Source organism: Streptopelia decaocto (assembly GCF_964273445.1).
Source record: "Streptopelia decaocto genome assembly, chromosome: 6".
Taxonomy (NCBI): Eukaryota; Metazoa; Chordata; class Aves; order Columbiformes; family Columbidae; genus Streptopelia; species Streptopelia decaocto.
Genome location: NC_138660.1, coordinates 18,446,602 through 18,468,100, shown reverse-complemented (window position 1 = coordinate 18,468,100; position 21,499 = coordinate 18,446,602). Strand labels below are relative to the sequence as shown.

Below are 21,499 nucleotides of genomic sequence, written 5' to 3'. Positions count from 1 at the left end.
ATGCAACATGTTGGTTACAAGAGTCAGAGCACCACAGCATGGCTCCAAAAAAAAAAAAAAGCTAATGAAACTACTGATGATTTCACTGAAGAGAAGTCACTTATATAAGTAAAAAGTGGAAAGAGCCTCTTTGCACATTCTGAAGTGGCTTCTTAATCAATTAAACAGTCTACTTTAAAAATCTTCATTTCAATCCCTGAGAAAATAATACACAACACATAAAATTTCACAAATTTACTATTAAATTGAATGTCTTTGGAGCTATTAAAAGCCCGTCAGCAATTTCACTATTTTTTTTTAACGCTGAAAGTATGCTTTTGACATCAATACAAAGATAACAGATGGATAAAGTAATTATAAAAAGAGCAGCATGATGGGGTGAACCAGCTTGACACAGCTTTACCAACAGACCAGCTAACCCAGGTAGGAAAGTGGGTTGACAATTAGCAAAGTTGTCACTTTGTGTCAAAGTGCTCCCACCCTCCAAACAAAACCCCAAGGCCCCTCCCAGAAAGATACAAACAGAATGGGAAGCAAAGAGAAAAGAAAAATTAAATGTGTGGGACATTTATATATTAGAAAAATACTGACTGTACATCCCAGAAATCAAAGAAAATATATGTTGAAGGGAAATGTGAATCAGTCCTCAGATAATTTTGGTATATTTGTCTGATAACTTACCTAGCTTTTATATTGGATAATTTCATGATTTGACAGAGATAAACAGAATTTCTCTGAGCTTTGAATTCTGTCAATGAAGGAAATAATCTCTCTAAGAAAGACAGGTCAATTGGTTGATAAAAGTCCAAATTGCAGTGACAGAAAGACAGGCAAGTGAACACACCCCACAAGCTGCAATGTCCTATAACACACAGCAAGATGCACAGCCCAGATGATTCTTCTCCTCTCTACTATTTTACCCTTTTTGCCTTTGTGTAGCTTGCAAACTTACAAAAGGTTGATTGAATTGTTCAACCATTACAAAAATGGGCCACGTTCAACTACTAGAAAGCTGATAATCCCAATAGGTGTGTGAATTTGGGACTGGAAAACTCTACTGGGAAAAAATTATTATTGGTGGATACCAAAAGATAAATGGGACGATCTTCACCATGAAATCCCCAAAAATAATTTATTCTCTTTGGGTTATCTCCTGTTCTCAAGCTCCACACTTGCAAAGGTTGCAGCCTTCGTCAGGGGATCCAGGAAGGGGATAGGAAAATGAGGAGACAGAAACAGGCCATCCGCATGCAGCAGCAAAGAGGATTCATTAAAGCTGGGAGAACCTTACCTCGAGTCAGAACAGTTTTCCAGAGTGAATGGAGGTGTGGAGTGTGCTCTAGTAGCAGCTGGAACAGTCTTACTAGCAGACTATAGCAGAAAATAGAAGGAAAATAGTGAAAAGGGCTGGTCCAAAGAGAAACTTATTTCTTCTTATACTAGACGGGTTAATCTTTTCAAAACAAGCTTGTGAAATCAGGGCCCACAACAGTTTGGCTTTTAGAAAACAAAATTATTATTAGAGCAGAATAATCATTACGTTCAAAATAATGGACATTTGTACAAAAGTAGAGTCATACGGTCAGCAGTGGACCAAAACGAGTAAAAATACCTCTTCAAAGTACTGGCAGAGTAACATTTTGTGATGACAAAACCCGTAGCTAAAAGACATGGTACAAAACAAGTGTTTAGTCCAGCAAGGAAAGGAGAAACTAGATCAAGGGTAATAACAACTCTGCAGAATAATGCAAGTACAGAATTGTTAAACCCTGTGCTACATTAGCTGACCTTCATCTTCACCATTATACAAACAAACCCCTTTAGTTATTGGTTTTTGGTATCGCTCTGAGGATCTGGCACATTGGGAAACAATTTCGGGAAGTGCATTTTACAGGTGCATGCACAGCAGTTCTCTCTCCAGGTAGTTTTAACATTAAAATGCAGGCTTGTTCATGTACTCTTCCACTGTCTGAGAAAAACAAACAAAGAAACAACTGATGCATTATGGAGCTTTACAATAATATTCAAACAAACCCTCTCTCCTATCTGAAGATAGCTGCCGTTTTGCATGGATTTAGATCAAATTAATTAAAATGTAGAAATAATTCTGTTTAAAAACCCTTAACAGTGTTTCAGAATCTGATCTTCAAATCACAATATACCACAGTTGTGGCTAAACTCATCATGCCTCGCTGGCCTCGCTGCATCGCTGGCTTATTTCCACATGCTAATGCCAGACCACTGTGAAAAACTGTTCCACTCACATAGCGTGACCCTGGCTAGTTCTACCAGCTGCTGTTTCCTTCAGTATTACAACGGATCCTTCACTACCTAGGACAAAAATGAAGTAAATCCATCACATTCAACTGCTTTTGCCATTGCTGGCTCAACAGTACAAGTTACAGAAGAGAATTCCTGCAGGGTTCTGAATAAAGGTTATGTATCAGTGCCCTGCAGAGAAACTACAGAGGTGTTTATGAATGAAAGTGGAGTTTACCAGCACATACCCTTTCCAATTTTAAACAGTAATAGTAGGTCATCTGTTTCAATGTATCAGTGAAACAGAATGGATTTTTCTGCATTCATATATACATATGTATACATAAAAGATAATCTTAGATTACGTCCTTATAAATATCTTAGATATATATTAAACTATTTCTTAATATAATATCTGAGAAACTCTAGCAGTTAAACTGCAAGAGAGCAACAGTGGTATATAAAGACCCGCCAGACAATTCTGCAAGATGCAAGCAGGCTGGACTGAAGCGTTATGTGACTGCTGAATTCACTGCATTGTTGTATCTATTGAAACTGAATGTAAGACACATCTGGATAATCAAGTACCAGAAGTGCTTAGCTGTGTTTTAAGCTCCTGTCAAACAAGGAACATGTAGGAAGATTAGGTGTTTGGTTTTTGTCTCCCTCTTCCTTACCTCCTGCAACATGTCAGAGTCTTCTATGGCTTTCACTGCAGACCTCTTTGAAGTTTCTTGTACTTCTCCACCAATTATAAACTCATCAAGAATAAAATATGCTTTTTCAAAATTAAAGATAATATCCAGCTCACATACCTGCCAAAACAAAAGGACACCCCATGTTTAAATCACTTTTGCAGCATTATAAGCACTACCGGGCCAAAAGTTAAGATGATCAAATGTATTCAACATATGCACTCTAGTGATAGGTAGCAGGGTGAAGAAAGATACTGCATATTATATAACATTGCAGCTTCTGCACATATTTTTCTCACATATACAGCCTAGACTTACAGCAAGAATATTCCACTTATATTTTATATAAAACACTACATTCATACTGGTTTTCAGATAACAAAGCTGACTTCCTAGCCTAGTAACCTTATGAGAGGTCTTACATAGCACTTGTCATATGGGTTACATACATTCATGCACAGTTTCACAGAGCAAGACAAACTCCCTGTCCTAGTGACCTTATAGTCACCAACTGCTTTTTTTGTTTTGAGGTGCTACAAACGTGAGTCATGGCACAGTGATTTAAATAAGAGATGAATTAAGGTAGTGGGAACAATTTCAAAAATTTTCATAGAAGAGACGAGTTTCTTGTAGTCTTCTAGACACTTATTGATGGGCTTATTTGGACCTTTTACAGATCTTTTCTTTAAAAAAATCCCACTTTGTCTTCTTCCTCTTTATATGTCATCGTTACACAGCACAATGAAACAAACAAAACCAGTATATCAGAAGATGTCAGAAGAGAGAATTAAAGTACTGTCACCCAGGGGTTTTTATTTTCCTCAAGCTTTCCCCTCAAATTCTATTCCATGACAGACGTACAAAGCATCAAGATTAATTTTTGAGGGGAAGAAAGGACAGAAAAACAATCTTATGATAGTTTCAGCACTGTTTTATAAAACATTCTAATAATGAATTTCCCTCCGGATCGAGAGAATCTATGGGGCAAATAGTGCAGATGAAAACACGAAGCAAACCAGCTTCAGATAACTTAGTTTACCAGGCGGCCAGGAATGCGGTTCGTGGGAGAAAGTGAAACCTACGTTTCCAAAGTATCTGTCCAGAAGCTCCACGTATCGATGAACGACCTCTAGTGTCAGGAGCTCATTATCCTGCTCTTCTATTGCACAGCAGAAATACAAACTAGCGTACCTAGGGAAAGAAAGGCAGAAATGTGAGAGCGAACAGATGGATCTCTCAGAATTATGCACATGACAGGTAACGTCTAGCTGCCCCCTAAAATAATAATTTTCTTTCATTCTTATAGTGTTTCAGAGAATACTTTAAAAGATCAGATAATTTAAACAAATCATTAATTTACTTAGAAAAACAAACTTCACTCTTGGCAAAGTGCGACACCTCTAAAACTGGCCTTAATAAATAAAAAAATAATTTAAAAAAAACATAAAGCAAACAAAACCCTCATCACATTAAATCAGTAGTACTTTAAGGTCTCCCTCACCTGCTGTAATAGCACTACAGAAGGAGGGGTTAATTAAACTGTAGAATGAGTCACTAGTCTTTATTAAAAAATAAAAATAAAGGTGGAAGGCGTTACATCTCAGCAGGCCTGTTGGCTATCAAATGACTGCCAGTGCTTCACACAGGGCCAGAAAGCATGAAACTGCTTAGACCAAACAATCTTCATCACTAAAATGCAGCAAAACTTTATATTTAAATCAATCCAAGATGGGACCACCGATCTTTCTCGACACTCTGGTGATGTGGCTGGACTTGCCACAGCATCCAGTCAGATGTTTTCATCCATCGCTGCACAGCATGGAACTCAATTTTTGCTAAACGTACAGTGTGCTATACCTTAAGGCTAGTTTTGTTTGCCGCAACTTCACAGGAATTAACAAGCAGTTAATGCTAAACATTGTGTAACTGGGGACTGGTGATTTGTTTGGAAAAGGAAATAGGAATTAACGCTCTCCAGAGCGACAAGTATTTCAAAGACAAAATTTGACAAAATGTTGGAAGTGCCTCAGAACAGTTTCTGAGCCTCCTGAAGAGCCTGATAAAGCCCAGCACACGTCTCAGCAGGCTACCATAGGGAATTAGAAGGAGCAGTGAAGCCTAAAAGCCTTCTAACAGAATTTCAACCACTAATACTTATTAGAGTTGCTCCCATTTTTTTCATTTGACAGATTATACAAGTATTTTTCACCCCACAATTTACCCTGCCCATTTATCCAGGGACACTCTGCTGTCACACACAGTTTGACTGCTGATGGCAGGCTCCCACTAGCTTAGTCTAGTGCTTAGGGTTTTGTTTGCTGTTTTTCTTAAAGTGAGCCTTTATTTTTCATCTTCTAGCACATGTTATTTATATGAATAGTAATTATGTGTTCTCATAAAATTACTCACACCTTTTGTAAACAAGCTTGAGGTCTTTCCAGTCAACAAAACTACTTGTTTTTTGATTGCGAGACAAAATAATCTGAACAATTTCTCGAATGATCTTTTTCTTCTCTTTATCAGGCAGCGTCGTGTACCATTTCTGAAGCCTTAATTTCCCCTGCCGACTGAACAGCAGTATGAAGTGTATCTAGAGCAAACAAAGCAACACGGTTAATTAACGCCGCAGCCATGGCTAGGGAAGAACATTCCTCTGCCTGACACTGGAACTCTCTGAGATCTTCAGGAAGGCATCTCCAGCCCTGGCGTGGTGTTTGGATGCGGTGTCAGTGAGGTCTGGGAGCACAGATCCCTCCCTCTCCCGCTCTCTCCCCCCCAGCTCTCCCCTTGGCACCCCCTTTGCACCCTCTCCCACCCTGTGCAAGCAGCAGCTTTGCTCCCTATTCTGCCCCATCCCTGGGGAGCAGGAGGAGCATCCACCACTATGCAGAGGTCAGAAACGGCCCCCAGCCCCTCCTCCAGCACCATAAGACACCTTAGCGAAGGGCATAGACACACACACAACAGGGCTCTGGATGCAGCGTGGCACACGACTAGATGTATGAATACCCAGACAGTAATCATAATCACTAACATTTCTAGTATTGCACTATTTCAGGTCACAAACAAAGCAGCACGTTCCTAGGAGAAGCTATATGGAGAAGAAGAAACCAACTACTTTGGAAAGGAACCTTGACAAGTTTTGCTAAAGAAATCACCAGATTGTGAAACACAGATAACTGTGATGACAAAGGACAGACCTCAGTGACCAAGGAGATTACATTAAATAAAGCACAATATATATATACACTGTTCTAAAATTGCAATTTTAAAGCTAGTCATAATTTTACATGGTTTGACCCTTTTTTTTTTCATGCTGAGCATTAGCACTATTCTTGAAATACAGCAATGCGAACTTTTAAATGCCAGTGGGTCTGTGGGAGAAAACTATCAATTCACATTTATACAAATAGTTTTATTAGCAGATTAAAATAACTGACCGTACTAAGTCTTCAAGCAGTACAGTAAGTCATCTACACACAGCACGGAAATAGCTTTAAGAATGCAGGAAATCTATCTGAGGATGATACCCATGTCAACAGGACAGCTCTGGTAAATGGGGGAAAACAAAATACAAACAAACAAAACCCTAGTGGGGATAGAGATACTTGCAATGACTGAAGACATGGTGAACAACCCTGTTATTGACAGGCATCTCCATCGCTTTTCTCACCAGTACAGATCCTGGGAGGCCAGGGGCTACAGGAGGGACTCTTAACCATGGTCACAGCCATGTGCATGGTGACGGCCATGCTGACACTTGCCCGTGCAGAGACCAGGCTTCCTCCGATGCTGGGAGGAACAGCCTCATTTTCCTCACCTGCTTCCAATCCCTCCAAACTCCCAACAGATGAGCTGGCAGGCTCTGGCACATCTCCATTCCATTGGCTTTGCCTTACCCTTATCAATCTACACCCTCATCCCTTCTCTCTCTTGCTTTCTATTCTGGTTTATTGCTGTACCTGTACTTCCCCATCACTCCATCTCCCCCGTGAGGATTAATGTTCATAATTACCATCAAGATTAAAATGCATATTTCTGTATAGACAAAAATCATTCTATGCTCTGGTTAAGTCCAAGCAGAGAAATGCACCACGGAAGCTTCTACATAAAAGAAAAAAAAGCAATGCTACTGGATTTTAAACAAGGCATTCATTCATAATTCAGGACTATTCTCTAGCTATTATAGTTGTTGAGTAATCCAGAGATAAGAGCTCTGCCTATATTGAGAAAGGCTTCAAATGTAGGATCATTTTGGGGAAAGGTGGACTATTTTATTCACATCTGCCTGTGGCAGGAACTACTGCTGGAAATACGTCTCTTGCCATGATTACTCTAATGTACTTGATAAAATTACAAGGATTTTGTAGCTGCCTTGCGTTGAGTCCTGTAATATGCTCCAGATGAGCTTGCTAAATAAAAACAATTATGCTGCTGGCAGTAGGCATGGCCTGATTACAGTGAAGATCAAAGCACCATGTTCTTCCCTTTCTCTGTTAGGATTACAACTGGGTTTTGACATGGTAATATTAATATTCCCGCTGTCAGGGTTACCCCTTCCCAGTGGAAGAAGTGACAGTACTTACTGTCCATACACTTGTCCACTGAGAGGAGCTGGATGAATGAAGGAGTGTTTTTCTCGCTGCACAGCACATTAACTCTGAAGCCTTTGTAAAGACGGGCGCATTTCAAAAAGCAGAGCAACCGTAGGCTCTGCAGCAGGTCAGCTGGTGTCCATTTAAAGGCAATCAGGGCCAGGCAGCAGCTATTCGATAAACAAATTTCTAAAAGTATGGTGAATCAGATAGGAGAGGATGGTCAGATTCGACTGAAAATGCAGGGAATTAGTCAATGAAACCAAATCAAAAGCTGACAGCGTGTTCAGCATAACAAGATCGCGTTGTTTGAGAGATTCTCAGGAAGAAATATATTTGCCTGCAGTGCCTCAATAGGGAAAGAAAATGAGAGTATTCTGCTTTAGGTTCAGCTGTTGGACCCAACAGACCTTAAATCTGAGTGCCTGCAAGTAATACATCTATCTCCAGGAGAGCGACCTTATGCCTCTTAAAGGTTAAATGCCAACAAGCCAGGGAATTACTGTAAATATTACCACCATTTTCTGCCAGTTAGTTTACTTCAGGATGTTACGTTTCACCCATAGGAAAGTGAGCTGCTCTCCATTTAAAATTGCTTTGAAAACTCCACTGTTTGTTATAAAGATGCAGTTGATGTTTCCCCACCACTTTCTGGAGCAGAAGCAACATTCTTGGCAATCAGAAAATATCCATTAAACCCCTTAAATGCACCAAGATTAGTACACAAGCTTCAAAAAATCCTATCTTTTGGGTCTCCCACCCCACACTGTTTCATATGCAGAATATAACTATATACCTCATGAGGCAATTTTACTACTATAGAAATATATACAGCTGAAAAACAGATAAGAGGCTCTACTGTAGTCCATTCCTAATTTTACAGTCTGCAGCAAAATAGCGTACCCTCAAGCCTACGAACATATTACTGGCCCGCTGAGAGTTTCTGTAATAAAACAACATATTAGAAAGTTGCAGACACTTAGAAGAGAAAATATTGTGGTGGTTTTTTTTCTCTTTTGACTCTTCTTCCTTTTTCTAAAGTCCATTCAACCTGGGGAACTCTCTAGGAAGTAAGTAATTCCACATTCTCAAGAGGTTAAATGGCTTAATTCCTGTAATCATCCAACTGCTATGGCCCGTTGTTTCATTCACTTCAGCTTTGCTCTGCCCAGCCACACCGACACCATACAACACATTCCGCATGCTCACAGCTCCGTTCATTACAGCTCACTGGAAAGATTTTGATGCATCAATAAACCTGGAAATGTTGAAGTACTGCACAAACACAAATCTAACAGCTCATCTGCTCCTTGCTCCTTGACTGTGAAAACATATTTGCTTTCCTGTAGCGCTAATGACAAGATGGATGATGATGAAGGAATTTTTGGGTGGTTTTCAGCAGCCAAACTACAAATAGTGGTAGATTACGCCACAAGGTTTTACTCATCTTTAAAAGTTGTCATTCCAGAGGAAAACAAAGGCAAATTACTTGCTTCAAGCAAAATACCTTTGAAGCAGGGTGCTTGGTTTCCTCTCCTACCATTCCAGGGCTGTTGGCTGCCATAACAATCACAGGACCCGGGGCGATGCCAGCGGGAGTTTTTAGGTCCCAGCCTGAGTGGGTGGGGATGAGGAGAGCAGGTCCTAGGAGAGCATCGGCTGCCCTCGCAGGCTGAGTCTGTAGGAAACGAGCTTTGCTCCGGGAGCACAGTGTAATTTTATTAGCTTGCTTTACTGAATCATACCAAACCACCTACACCACTGTGCAAAATTATCTCCATAAACATCTGTGAGTAGCCTAAATGACTGCATTTTGCATTTGTAGGTCATTATTTTCTAGTTGGAAAAACAGGGTTTTTTTTAGATCAAGCGTTTAAACCAGATTTCTAAACCTGAACTCTGTCCCCTTCTCGTGCATCTCTGAATCAACTGCAGCTGTAAGTTACAGAACAGGCTGGGGAGTTGTGGGGCCTTCTGTTTTATCAAGAGCTACAAAACTGTACCAGGATAACAAACTTCACCCTGAGTTTCAGGGCTACAAAAAATCAAATGGTAGACTTCAACATGAGGTAATTCACCAGTAAATAGAACAGAGACTGAAAATACAAAATACAGAAGATTTACATGTTCGAACACAGCAAATCTAAGTGAAATATGTAAAACTAACACACACTCTGATTTTTTTTCCACCTTCCCTGGGAGACCTTTCCCTCCTTTGCTAATGGGCTGCCATGATCTGATAAGCAGCTCACCCAAGCTTGTCTCCTGGACTGCTCCCTGACAAGACTGGAGGTCTCCTTTGCTGCAGCCTTCCCCAGAGTTTGGCATTTTCACACTCCAGACCGACCAAACACTTTACAGTTGGCGCACTGGTTGTCAACTTGGATCATTTGTAGCTTTTGCAGAGGTTTTAAAACTTAAACTCATCTGTACTGCAACATTTAGCACAACTGCCTAAAAGACTCCAGACTCCATTCTATTATATACAGAACAAACGACCTGTTGGGATATGAAATAACAACAATCGCATGGGACGTCAAAGCAGCTTTCCTGACCGCCAGGTTGTTTCTCCAGTTTGCTGTCCAACGCCATGAACATGCAAAAGATGACACATTCCTCCTGCAAGGTGAACTCCAGGGGTCACCGTAGCAAGGCTCTAACTCACCCCTCTGTGAAAACAACCTGCACTAGAAATGCTTCTCCTCCTCCTCCTGTAATTCAGCCTGTACAACATTTGCTGACTGATTTCAAACCTGTTCTGTGGCACCTGGCTGCTCCAGGCCCCTCGGTGGGAGAGGAGGACAGGGAAACAGGGGGACTGCAATGAGCCCAAGGGGGTGAAGGCAGAAGAAGACACTGGGTGCAACACTGCGCAAAGCAACAAGCATCCTCCTCGGTGCTGGGTGACTGGTTTGTGCAAGGATTCACTGGGCGAGGCAGCTCTGTCACCCCAGCAGCACTGGGTTTAGACTCTGTTCCAGCTCTAACCATTCTGAATTCAGTTAAGAGCCCTCCCGAATCAAAGTCACCTTTATAAAACGGAAAGACTCCTGAAATTCACAAGTTAACTAAAATTTGCAAATCAGGAATTACTATCCTAAACCAGACAACTTGGCAGAACTTGGAAACTCTTAAGTTTTCCTTAAAGGCTTTCCATTTAAGCCTGCTGCTGCCAGTGCAGCAACAGGCAATGTATGCCATGCTAGTAAAGAGAAACTCATGAACCACATAAAAAAGGAAATGTGATGAAAAAAGCCACACCTTCGGCTGCTGACATGACAACAGCTGCTTACAGAAGCCCGGGGAAAACCAGACTGACTGGCTGTACCTGGTCAAGAGGAAGCAACTTTTTACCATAAAGTTCTCTTTTAACTTATTCTGACTTCCTTGAACTCTGTTTGATCTTCTGGCATTGTTTCAGTCTAGTTGACTTCATATTCTGCTTATCTTTTACTATTTGTCATGCTTTCCTCTCATATGAAAGAATGACCCTCCCAACATCAACGGCTGTCCAGAAGCTTTTTATTAGTACTTATTTCTACATCACATCTGAAAATGAACAAAACTTACTATCATTTAAATGTTTATTTTAAAAAGGTTTTTTTTTTATTTTGATTTTTTTTTTTGATCCAAAACATTTGAAGAATAAAAAATTCCTTTTGGTTTTTACTTTGTTTAGAATTTTTTTTGAAGGGAGACGAGTAAATATTGAAATATTCCCAAGAAAAATGAATAGCTACTGTGAGCAAACAGATGGTTTGGAATGCCAGGCATTTGAGGTGAAACGAGAAAGACGTACCAAATGTACAACTATTGACCAAACACATTAACAATCTAGCCATACTAGGAACAGGCAGAATAAGAACACACTAAAGTATAGGTATTTCAGTATTCTGCTGCTGCACAAAGTCCCCAGCTGGTCACTGACATTTAATACATACCTTTGGGGATTTTAGGGTCTTCTAAAGCAATTGTGTAAAATCCAAGAAACAGGCTACTTGATTCATTTCCTTAGTTGTTTACTCTGTTACTAAAACTTTCATTCATAGCAGCACAGAAGCTGACAGATATGTTTGCGAAACACTGCAGAACCTCAGCTTTAAAATTTAAAACACTTATTTAGTCTGTATGATGTAAGCAAATAAGAAAAAAGAAAGTGAAAAAACAGCAACAAAGCAGCATATTGCTGCCTGGCACAGAATTCTTTCTCACTTAATCTCCATTAGGCACATTTCTGAACAATTTCCCCTAAACAATACATCCAAAGTCCATGCAATAAAAGCTGTGCCAAATCATTGCAGGTACACGACTATAGTTACATATCGATTTTACGTTTTTTGTGATGCAGAAGTCACCCTTATCTTATTACTGAAGATTTTAAATTGACTGGTATACAAGCATTTAAAGGATATTTACACCATATGGTATTGATCCAGCCAACAACCCCCTTGATAGCCTCACTTGAGTTAAATAAAACTGTAATCAGAACAGTATAGCTGAGCTCAAGTTCTGAGCCAAAAACACCTGGAAGCTCCTCACTTCTGATTCCTGCTGAATGATGAGAAAACAAAGCTCAAGGAAGCCCGAAGTGTGCCCCACGGCCACCTCGGGCAGGTCCAGTCCTCCCACCCGACTCGTTCCTCAGAAGCCACAGAGTTCCTCCAGCAACGTCCTCCCACGGCACGGGCATCCTCTGCCGACTCCTCGCAGGGTGCAGGCGTCCCACCAAGAGCGAGACCGAGTTTCCAGCAGAGACAGCACGGCTTACCAAGATAGCTCCCAAAATGGAGATGGAAGCAATGACATCCAGAGGACAACTGTTCTCAGTTTTCTTAAATCAGTGCTTTTTGACTCCTGCAAGTGGAACCACTCCAGCTTCTAGGCAATAAGCAAGAACAGATCCAGGCAGGGAGTTTGCATAAAACCTGCCCCAAGCCCTGCATTGTGCGAGCAGGTCAGTGACCGCACCGCAGCTGGGGGAACCAGAGACACCATCTCACCTGCCGTCAGCTTGGGGACAGACACCTGCAGGGATGGCAGCTGCTGACCTTACAGAAAGCAGCACGATCTGAAGACATTCAGAACAATCATTAACTAGGTAATCACATCCTCTCAAAGGTGTTTTTATTTGCCTATACATATTTGGAAGGCAGTGGAAATCTTCGCTATGTTACTATAAGGAGAGGAGAGCAGGGGAGAGGCTGAACAAGCTGCCAAGAGCTACCTCCAGTTCACTGCAGCCCCAGTGCACTTTCCAGTCACAAGAAGCCATTTTCCCAGTTGGTTCCTTGAACACCTGGTGAAGAAGCAGGGCTAAAATCCAGCCCAGTGGACTCCAACAAAAGGTGCAGCCTCTTTTATTCTCATTTCCAGTTTGTCTTATCAGGTAGGTGAAGGTACGGCAATGCCCTTCCCTTGCCTCTGACCTTTCAAGGAGCAAAGTTAAAAAGCTTTGCCCTGGGACGGGGCTGGCACACCAGCAGGTGACAGCAGCAGGAGTTTCCCCATCTGCTCTGCCAGGGGACAGCCAGCGGTGCAGCTGGGACACCCTCACACCCATCCCTCCAGCAACCAGCAGAGACGCGCACAGAAAACCTGGGCGCTGGGAGGACGGAAGATAAACATGAGTTAGGGTCACATTTGTGAATGACTTTGAAAGAACACGGAAGTAATTTGTTTTAAACATTAAAGCATTTAGTTTAGGCATTTTCAATAGATAAATTCTCAATTTTAAAATGACACTTTTTCATTAAGGTAAAAAAAAAAAAAACACATATATTTAATAACTACAAAAGAAGCAACTATTGCTTATGAAACGAAGGGCCAGAGCACAAGATCTCACAGAACACTACGCTGGCTTAAAATTTGGCCTCCAGAATGAAAATGTGGACAAAAAATTAATTCTGCTATTCATCTGGGTGTTGTCATGAGACTTGAAGGAAAGGAAAGGAAATGCCCCTGGGGTACTGCCCCTTCCCCATCTCCTGAGCCTGTTGAGTTGTGACAGCTTCATGTAGCCATTCCCATGGCTCCTCTAGAGCCCCAAGCACTTCGCATGTTCCCCTTCCAGCACACAGCGTTACAAGACAAGGGCACAACATGAGAAAATTTTGCATTTTCATCAAACAAAATGACCTGTTTGTCATTCCTTTGCAGTTTGCGTCGACTGGTCGTCTTGTACGACTAAGCCGAGGGTGATGACCATACAGGAGTTCCTGCACTGGTTAACCAGTCATTGAGAACTGCAAGTGTACCAGCAAAACTTCCTTAAAACCCTAAGGGCAAGCAGCAAGGCAACAACAGGCATTTACTGGCTGGTGAAGAGGGATTTTAATGCTCTCCGTTCTCAGATCTGAAGAGAGGATATCAGATGGACATCTTACACAAATTCAGCGAGTTAGAGAAGAAAAAAGACTGATGCATAGAGCGCCTGAGGTTACATCTGTGATATTGAGCAACATAAATCCAAGACGTATCAGGCCAGGGTGACATGTCTGGCCAGAAAGGCACGTCACGCTCGCCTTCAAACACTGTAATGTAAATTTTCTTTCTCCATCCTAGCCTACTGACTCTGCATGCTACATTCCTGCTCACGAATGATACATAATTTGTGTGTGACTGCATCTTGCACCTCTCTAAACTGCAACATCTGCAAAAATGCAAAGGCTCAGTCAGGAGTGGCTGCTCAAGAAAGCATCCACCCAAGGCCTCCAGGTAATGCAGATGACAGCCGGCAGGAACAGGACAGTAGGGAAATGAATGGGCAGAGGCAGTAATTAGTAACTGTGCATATGTGATACGGAGAGAATTATTTTTACAGGAGCAGTACAGTTTAAATTTAGGCATCACTGCCAAGACTACAACTGGCTCACATAAATGCCTGAGGTATATGCTGAAGCATAAATCTGGTAAGTACTTCAGTACTTCTCTGACCCATCAGTTTCCTGAGTACTTTCATCATTTTGTCCCTTTGCTGCTCTTACACATAACTGATGCCTTCAAAAGGCAGAAGGTCTACGGGATGGTTTACAGAGCACAGGATTTTGAAGTAATTCGATTAATGATACAGAAAAGCAGCAAACATTTCACATGGTTTATAAAGCATGGGATTTTGAAGTAATTAGAGTAATGATACAGAAAAGCAGCAAGCATTTCACATGGTCCAGCATTTTCCTGCCTCCTCATAGCCCCAGCTGGCCATTACCCCCCGCCCCTCTCCCTGCATTTGCCCACCCCAGATGCCGTAGCTTTCCCCACAGCCCTCCAGGCACTCCATGTGCTAGTAACTCCTGGCTGTGAGACATGCCTCCAATCTCCCTATTTGTGAGTGAAAAGGTAGAAAAAATGACTTCAGCAAAGAATCAGCAGACCATCTATCATAATATTTCTGTTGCTTCTCAGAAGTGAGCTTATTACCCAGAGACAGTGAAGTGTGCATCGCAATTACTGCATAGCCAGTCTAGAGTGGTCTTTATGTAACAGTGACACCCTGTAGTGATAGTGAGTACTCAAGAGTGAACATCCAAAACTGGAACAGCATCATATCAACAGTCAGAGAATACAGACACCCTAAGAAGAACCCTAAAAAACATTTTTCCTAGGAAATCCCACAAAATGGTATTCTAAAATTCAACTGAATAGCAGGGAATAACTGAATACCAGACTATGGATCACCCCTGAGCAGCACTCTGACCTGAGCAGCTTCCAGAAGGAGAGAGTATAAGTACTAGGGGATATGTAAAATCCTTCTGGTGGTCCCACCCTCAAGAATCACCAAGTTAACGATTCAGGGTCAGAAACTGGATCCAGACAAACCACCTGTGGACTCATCTTCTGTGAACTGTCTAACGACTAGGATACCCTCAGCACCCTTAGCAGTGGATTGAAAAACATTCATCTGCACTGCAGGAAAAAGTATTCCCTTTTGTTTTCTTTACATTTAGTGCCTAAAAAGTTCACAGGATGTACCCTGATTCTTCTTGTAGCAACTATTCTTCATAGAATTCATGATTTACTGCATTTCTATCACTTCCCCTGTAGCGGGCTGAAGCAGCCCAAGCTGAAAAGTCTTTTTACGTAGGATCTTCTAAAACGGATGCCATTCCATTACTGTTACCTACTCCCACACTCAGAGTTCACTACAAGATAGATAACCAAAGAAATACCACATGGATTTATTTTTTTTCTTTTTTATGTATAACACTGCCTCAGACAACAAGAACCGTTTATTTGTAATCCTCTCACTTTCCCTCATCTATTCTAATCTGCTGCCCTTCGTGCCTTTCAGAAGTAAATGCCTAGAGGCAAAGTTCATGGTCTTTGCTAGGCCAATATACAGCTGTGTCACAGAGTGGAGAAAAAGCACTTATTCTCTAAACTATAGACAGTAAATTCTGTGCAGCACTGAAAACATCTTTGGCAAATCTGTGTCTATTTTAACAATTAAGGGCATTGACACTGCTAGTGAAGTCAATATTCAGAATAGCTGAGAGTTCATTTCCAAACACCAGGCAGGTGTCAGCAGCTGCAGTCACTTCAACTAAACGGCGCTTGTCAACTCCTTCTCTGTTTGGGAGAAGTACATTTTTAGAGCCCCTGTGCTCAATGGGATCCTTTTGATCTTTCTCCAGGGTTTCAGATGATACCCACAAGTACTGATTTTTCTCACTGTACTGATGAGCAGCACAGGTAGGAGGGAAGTAGGCGCTTTACTTTGCAGGCACCAATTCTGCACTCAGAGCTATGCAAGCAGAGCCTTGTGCTGTCTGACAGTAACACTGCTAACAGAGGCAGCAGCGGGATCGGGATGTTGCAGCATTTACAAGCACCAAACTCTAGAGCAACACATGCCCTTGGGGAAACTAACCGTTCTCTCCTCTCTGTTCTCTCCCCGCTCTTCAACTTTGTTGAGACAGCAATCCTTCAGGATGTTTCTCTGCTGAACCCATATCTGTCAGGGACCAGAATTTATTCTCTTTCCTAAAATGTCTTTTTTTGTTTTTTACATGTCACATGTAGCAGCCAGGGAGAAAACGCTGTCTTTCTCAGCAGGATGTGAAGTTGACTTTGCTAAACAGACTATTTCCTGAAACTTCCCTGGAAATCTGCAACAGAGCAAGCAATTGAAACAACCCTCTTGCTAAGACATGGTACCATTTGCGTAAGTACAGATCTTGAAACACAGAACAATCGTGGCAAGCACAAACAACTATGTCATTGCAAACCAGGGGAACCAATCTGAGGGGAGTTTAAATGACCTGTTCCCAGTTCTTTGCTTGTGAGCCTGAATAAGGTTTAGTCTTGGTTTGTAACCAAGCAACCCTGATTTCTTGACATGTAACCCAGTGTAACAACCCCTTCAGTGGTGATGAGATGACAGACATAAGAATTTTAAGTGAAAGAGTACCCTGACAAAAGCACCTTTTCATCAGTACTGGTTCTGCAAGAGCAGAACGAGGAGGGGCTGACAGCACTACTTAATGCAGTAATGCCAGAAAGTGTTTGTACTGTGACCTCAGAAAATGAAAAAAAAATTAATAATTGTAAGAATGCACACTCACCTTATAAAATTATAACAATCAATACAGCAGACAGTCTCCAAACTGTCAATAAACAGCACTATTGTAAGCAGCGCTCCCCTGGGACCATGGTGAGTGCTTTGAAAACTGGCGTTTGTGAAGTGCATGCATCAGGGAGAGTTCTGAGATCAGCTTCCCTGAAATCAGCTCCCATATTTACTGACCTTCAAAGGCAAAATAGAAACTCCAATTGTTTACATAAGCTTTACCCGAGGGAAGTGGATATGTAGGGCTGTCTCGGGGTGTAACCAGAAAGGCTATGTCTACATAGGGACTTAAGGTGTGGAGACTGCTTTGCCATCTGTAAATTCATCACTGTGCATATTCTATTTGCAAATGTAATTACACCTTTCTAAATACACTAGACTAACACATATTTAGCATTCTGGCTAAACCACTGAAAAGAAACAACATCGCTCTGCCTTTGAGGACAGAGACAAACAACAAAACTTGGCCTTTGATGAAGGGAGTTGAGAGACTTCTCTTCAGCTGCTCTGCTGGTAACTGATATTACAGATGCACACAAAAGGCAAACTGTGCAAGACACAGCTTGGGAAATGCTTGCAGAACCTGCCCCAATTCTGAATTATCAAGCAGTGAGATGCCTTCTCAATTAAGAGGCATCACTGACCATCTTACTGCTTGAGAGCCTGCAGTTCTCCTTGGGGAAGATTTAGCCATTATTCTGAGGATGTTGGTCATGGCCCTTAACGAAAGAGATCCGCCACAGCAACTTCTCTGGTCTCAGTAAACCACCAGCGAGCCCAGCACTGGAGAGCCAAAGTGCCTCCCTCGCAGGACCCTGCCACCCCTTTAACCTGAAGGGCTGCTGTTCCTTTCCATGCTACATCCAGCCAGTGCTGTCACCTCTGTCCAGCTGTGGAGCCAGGTCACACTCGTAGACTGGTTGCCAGTATACAATGTACAAGGAACGGAACCAGACCCATGTGCTCTCTCAGCCACATTACTTGGTGGAAAGTTCCTACAACTCTGTGAGACCAGGCAGCTGGGCAGAGGCAGCCGAGCTGGAGGCAACGCTGCCTGCCGCCCGAGCTCTCCACTCACCCGGCACTTGGGAAAAAGCTCTTGTCAATGCTGCTCTCACATAAAAACCCTCTGCTCAAACCTGCACTGCTTCAACACCAGAGCCAGCCGAGACACATCCATATGAAACCACACTCGATCCTTCTCCAGGCACTGGAGCAGACTCGAACCTCAGCTCCTCAAGTTACAGGAAGACTTTATGAAACCTCTCTCTGTAACAGCCTTGTTTTCCTGGTTGGCTGTGAAAGGCTGTCAGCATGACCCAAGCTCACCCCAATGGTGGGAAGACAGAAAGGAAAAGAATAAAACTTTCATTTCCTCAAAACAGGTGCAAACCTTGTTCAAGCCAACTTGGAAACATTTCTGTTTCTAGGACCAGCCGGCACAGCCCTAGCCGGCAGGCTGCCATGCACTTTCTAAAGAACGCATCTCACCTCTATTTAAAGCCAACTCGGATTATTCCAGCAGAACTATCTTTTTTAAAAAAAATATACAAGTATATTTTTTTCCAAACACAAACAAGCCGCTGGAGCACCATTGCGGGATCTGCCCTCTCGCCAGGTTGAGCCCACCTCCGCGGGGACTTTGCTTCTCCAGGCAGCGCACAAACATTTCTGTTTGCTTTGGGCTCCCGGGCACCAAGGTCCCGGCCGTTCGCGCGGAGATTCTGCCCCGGCCGCGGCAGGGGGACACGTCCCCGGGTCTCGGCTCCGGGCGGAGAAACTCACGGGTGTCGGGGGACCGAGGTCAGCTCCGCTCCGCCCTGCCCCAGCCAGCCCCGCCGGGAAGCCCAGAGAAAGCGCCCGTCGAGGGGGCTCCGCTGCCGGCCCGGCCGCGGCCCCGGGGTAGCGGAAGGTGGTTGCGGCGGGGCGGGGGCAGCTGCTCTCTCCCGGCTCGGACCAAGCCCGGCGGCCCCAGCCCACTTACCATGGCGTGACGGCGGCGGCAGGCTGGAAGCCGGCCCGGCCCGGCCCAGCCCGGCTGGCTGCCGGCCGCTTCCCTCCCGCCCCGCGCCCCTCCCCGCCCCGCGCAGGTGAGGCCGGGCCGCTCCGAGCCTTCCCACAATGCCCCGAAGGGGAACGGCCCTGCCGCCTCCTCCCGGGGCAGCGGTGAGGAGCGGGGCCGGGAGACAGGCTGCCCGCGCTGTCCCGCCGGGGCCACCTGCCACCGCCTCCGCGGAGCGGGGCAGCGTCGGGACAGGGGCGCGGTCCAGCCGCACGTCCGCGGCAGCGTGTGTGCCTGCGGCAGCGTGGCCTCCCGGCACGGCTGCCCCACGGACCACTCGTGTTTGGGAAACGAGGGTGCCGGCAGCAGGCGGGGGCTGCAGGGACGCCGTCTGCACACGGGGTGATCCCAGCTGTCACCCTGTGTGTGCGGGAACCCCTCAGGTGGCTGAGTTTAATAAAAACGCAGTTCATGTCCTCCACTAGCTCTAGCTACTCCCCTTCCAAGCATTCATGCCCTGAAGACACTCTGGTGGAGCTACAGCCATGATTGCAGCCCATCTCCATCAAAATGAAACTGGGATAGTTTAAATACCTTGAATGGCTGGGCTTTGCTAACCTGTGGTTTTTGATGGAGCTGGATGAGAGAGCCAAGACATGAGAAGCTCTACCCATAGACTTGTAAATCCCTGCAACCTCTGGCAGGGATTTGCTGATAAGTAGCTGGTTCCAAAAGAACGTGCAGCATCCACAGACTCAGCACTTGAACCAAAAGCTCTAAATCCAGGCCTAAGGCTTTTCAGGCTCTTACCAAGAGTCTGATCCAGATGCAAACTACCACATGAGCATAAAATGAGAAAACCGTGGAAGTTTAAGTCCCATGTTTGTAGTCTAAAGAAGAGATGTTGCCCAGTGCACAGCAGGCATCTAGCCCCAGCACAGTGTGTCTGGATTCAGGATGCAGTTCTCATCTGCTCTGGGCAGAGCCATGCCCTGCTTTCTCATGCTAGACGCATCTGAGTTATCAGTGAGAAAGGGAAAGCTGAAGCAGCTCAGAGTCTCCAGGGGACACTGGTGTCAATGGCCAACACCAGTGGAACCCCTATTCAGCCTCTGGCTTCGGCAAAGCGGGAGAGGTCCCTCAGTCAAAGGCAATTGTGCACGCATGACTGAGAGGGCAACTGGCCTGAAATCCATTCCCAGTTGGAAGTACTTGTTTTCAAGAACAGAGAACACATGCAGGGGTGTTCTCCTTATGATCATTTAACAGCACAGAGGCAATTTCCACATTTCCCTAAGCACACATGACTCTACTCCTCTCTGCCCCCTTAAGCTTTGTTTTCATCTACATAGACATGCTGTTCACAGAGCCCTTCACTGCTTCTTGCTCAGTTTCGTTTCTCTATGTTCCAACCTCCTATCACCAAGCAGCACGATGTGCACTGTGCTGTGATGCTGCTGGCTGCCAAACGCTCTGGTTTCACTTCTGGAGCCGTACGACACAAGAAATACAAGTCCCAGCTGCCACAGACCTCACTGATACTTCATCTGCTCGCTTGCCTCTGTCGCTTCCTGAGTACACATCGCAGGCCCATAAAGCAGCACTATGTCAGACTGCAGGAACACGCTCAGCCTGTATCACACAGCTGTGGTGCAGCACACACTGCGTCAGGCTGCCAGGCAGCGCTGGCCTCGCTGGTTTTGCTGGGGCACCATCTTGCCTTTCAGTGAACCTGACAAATTTACGCTTACTGCTATCAGCATCTGGTAAAGTAGAGCAAAACCTTTTGCTAGATTCTCCAAAAGACAGCTGTGATGAGTAAATAGGCCACACAAAGTGCCACAGGACCCATGCTGCCTTCTCCAGGAGGTAAACATCTGGCTTCCCCACAACCATGGTCACGGTCCCATCCCTTGCAGCCCCCAGCTCTACCTGCTGTGGCCTATGCAGAACAATAGAGCTGGCTCTGCCCTTGAACCCCAAATGTTCCTCACTGTCAGTGAATGGGGAGTGTCCATAGCTACCACTGTAGCATTGGGACCGTTTCTGTGTACACTTGGAACTGGATTTGCCTAACATGCAAGAATGTGGACACCACAGTGCAGTTGTACTGGAGATGCAGAGTATTAACACTTTCGTCTCCAAAATTAATTTTAAAAACAGTTTTCACAAAAAATAACTCTCTTCATCATCTTACCCGGCTACATATTCTGATGATAGACAATATTTTTTTGCTTAACAATCTTTTCCCAATAATCTTACTTTTCTATGCAAAGACATTAATTAGGCCCATCAGCTCAAGAGAACTAGCCTGCTGCTTTTCTGTTTTTGCAAGTAAATCAGGAAAAAAAAGCAGCAGCAACATATGATACATACAGTACAC

General features: G+C 43.8%; 1 protein-coding gene across 2 annotated transcripts; it reads right to left on the bottom strand.

Annotated features, from left to right (window-relative positions):
* Positions 1-1,331: 1,331 nt before the first annotated feature.
* On the bottom strand, positions 1,332-19,161 carry AP1S3 (adaptor related protein complex 1 subunit sigma 3). 2 transcript variants are annotated; one of them, XM_082056968.1, is made up of 5 exons: positions 19,099-19,161; positions 5,366-5,544; positions 4,037-4,145; positions 2,937-3,074; positions 1,332-1,969 (listed from the first exon to the last, which is right to left on the bottom strand). In XM_082056968.1, exons 1-5 carry the CDS (start codon positions 19,099-19,101, stop codon positions 1,934-1,936), a joined length of 465 nt encoding a protein of 154 aa, XP_081913094.1. In that variant the 5' UTR covers positions 19,102-19,161; the 3' UTR covers positions 1,332-1,933. The 2 variants fall into 2 exon arrangements, with proteins under 2 accessions (XP_081913094.1, XP_081913093.1); XM_082056967.1 differs by lacking the exon at positions 19,099-19,161 and adding an exon at positions 9,057-9,126.
* Between the last annotated feature and the right edge of the window lie 2,338 nt (positions 19,162-21,499).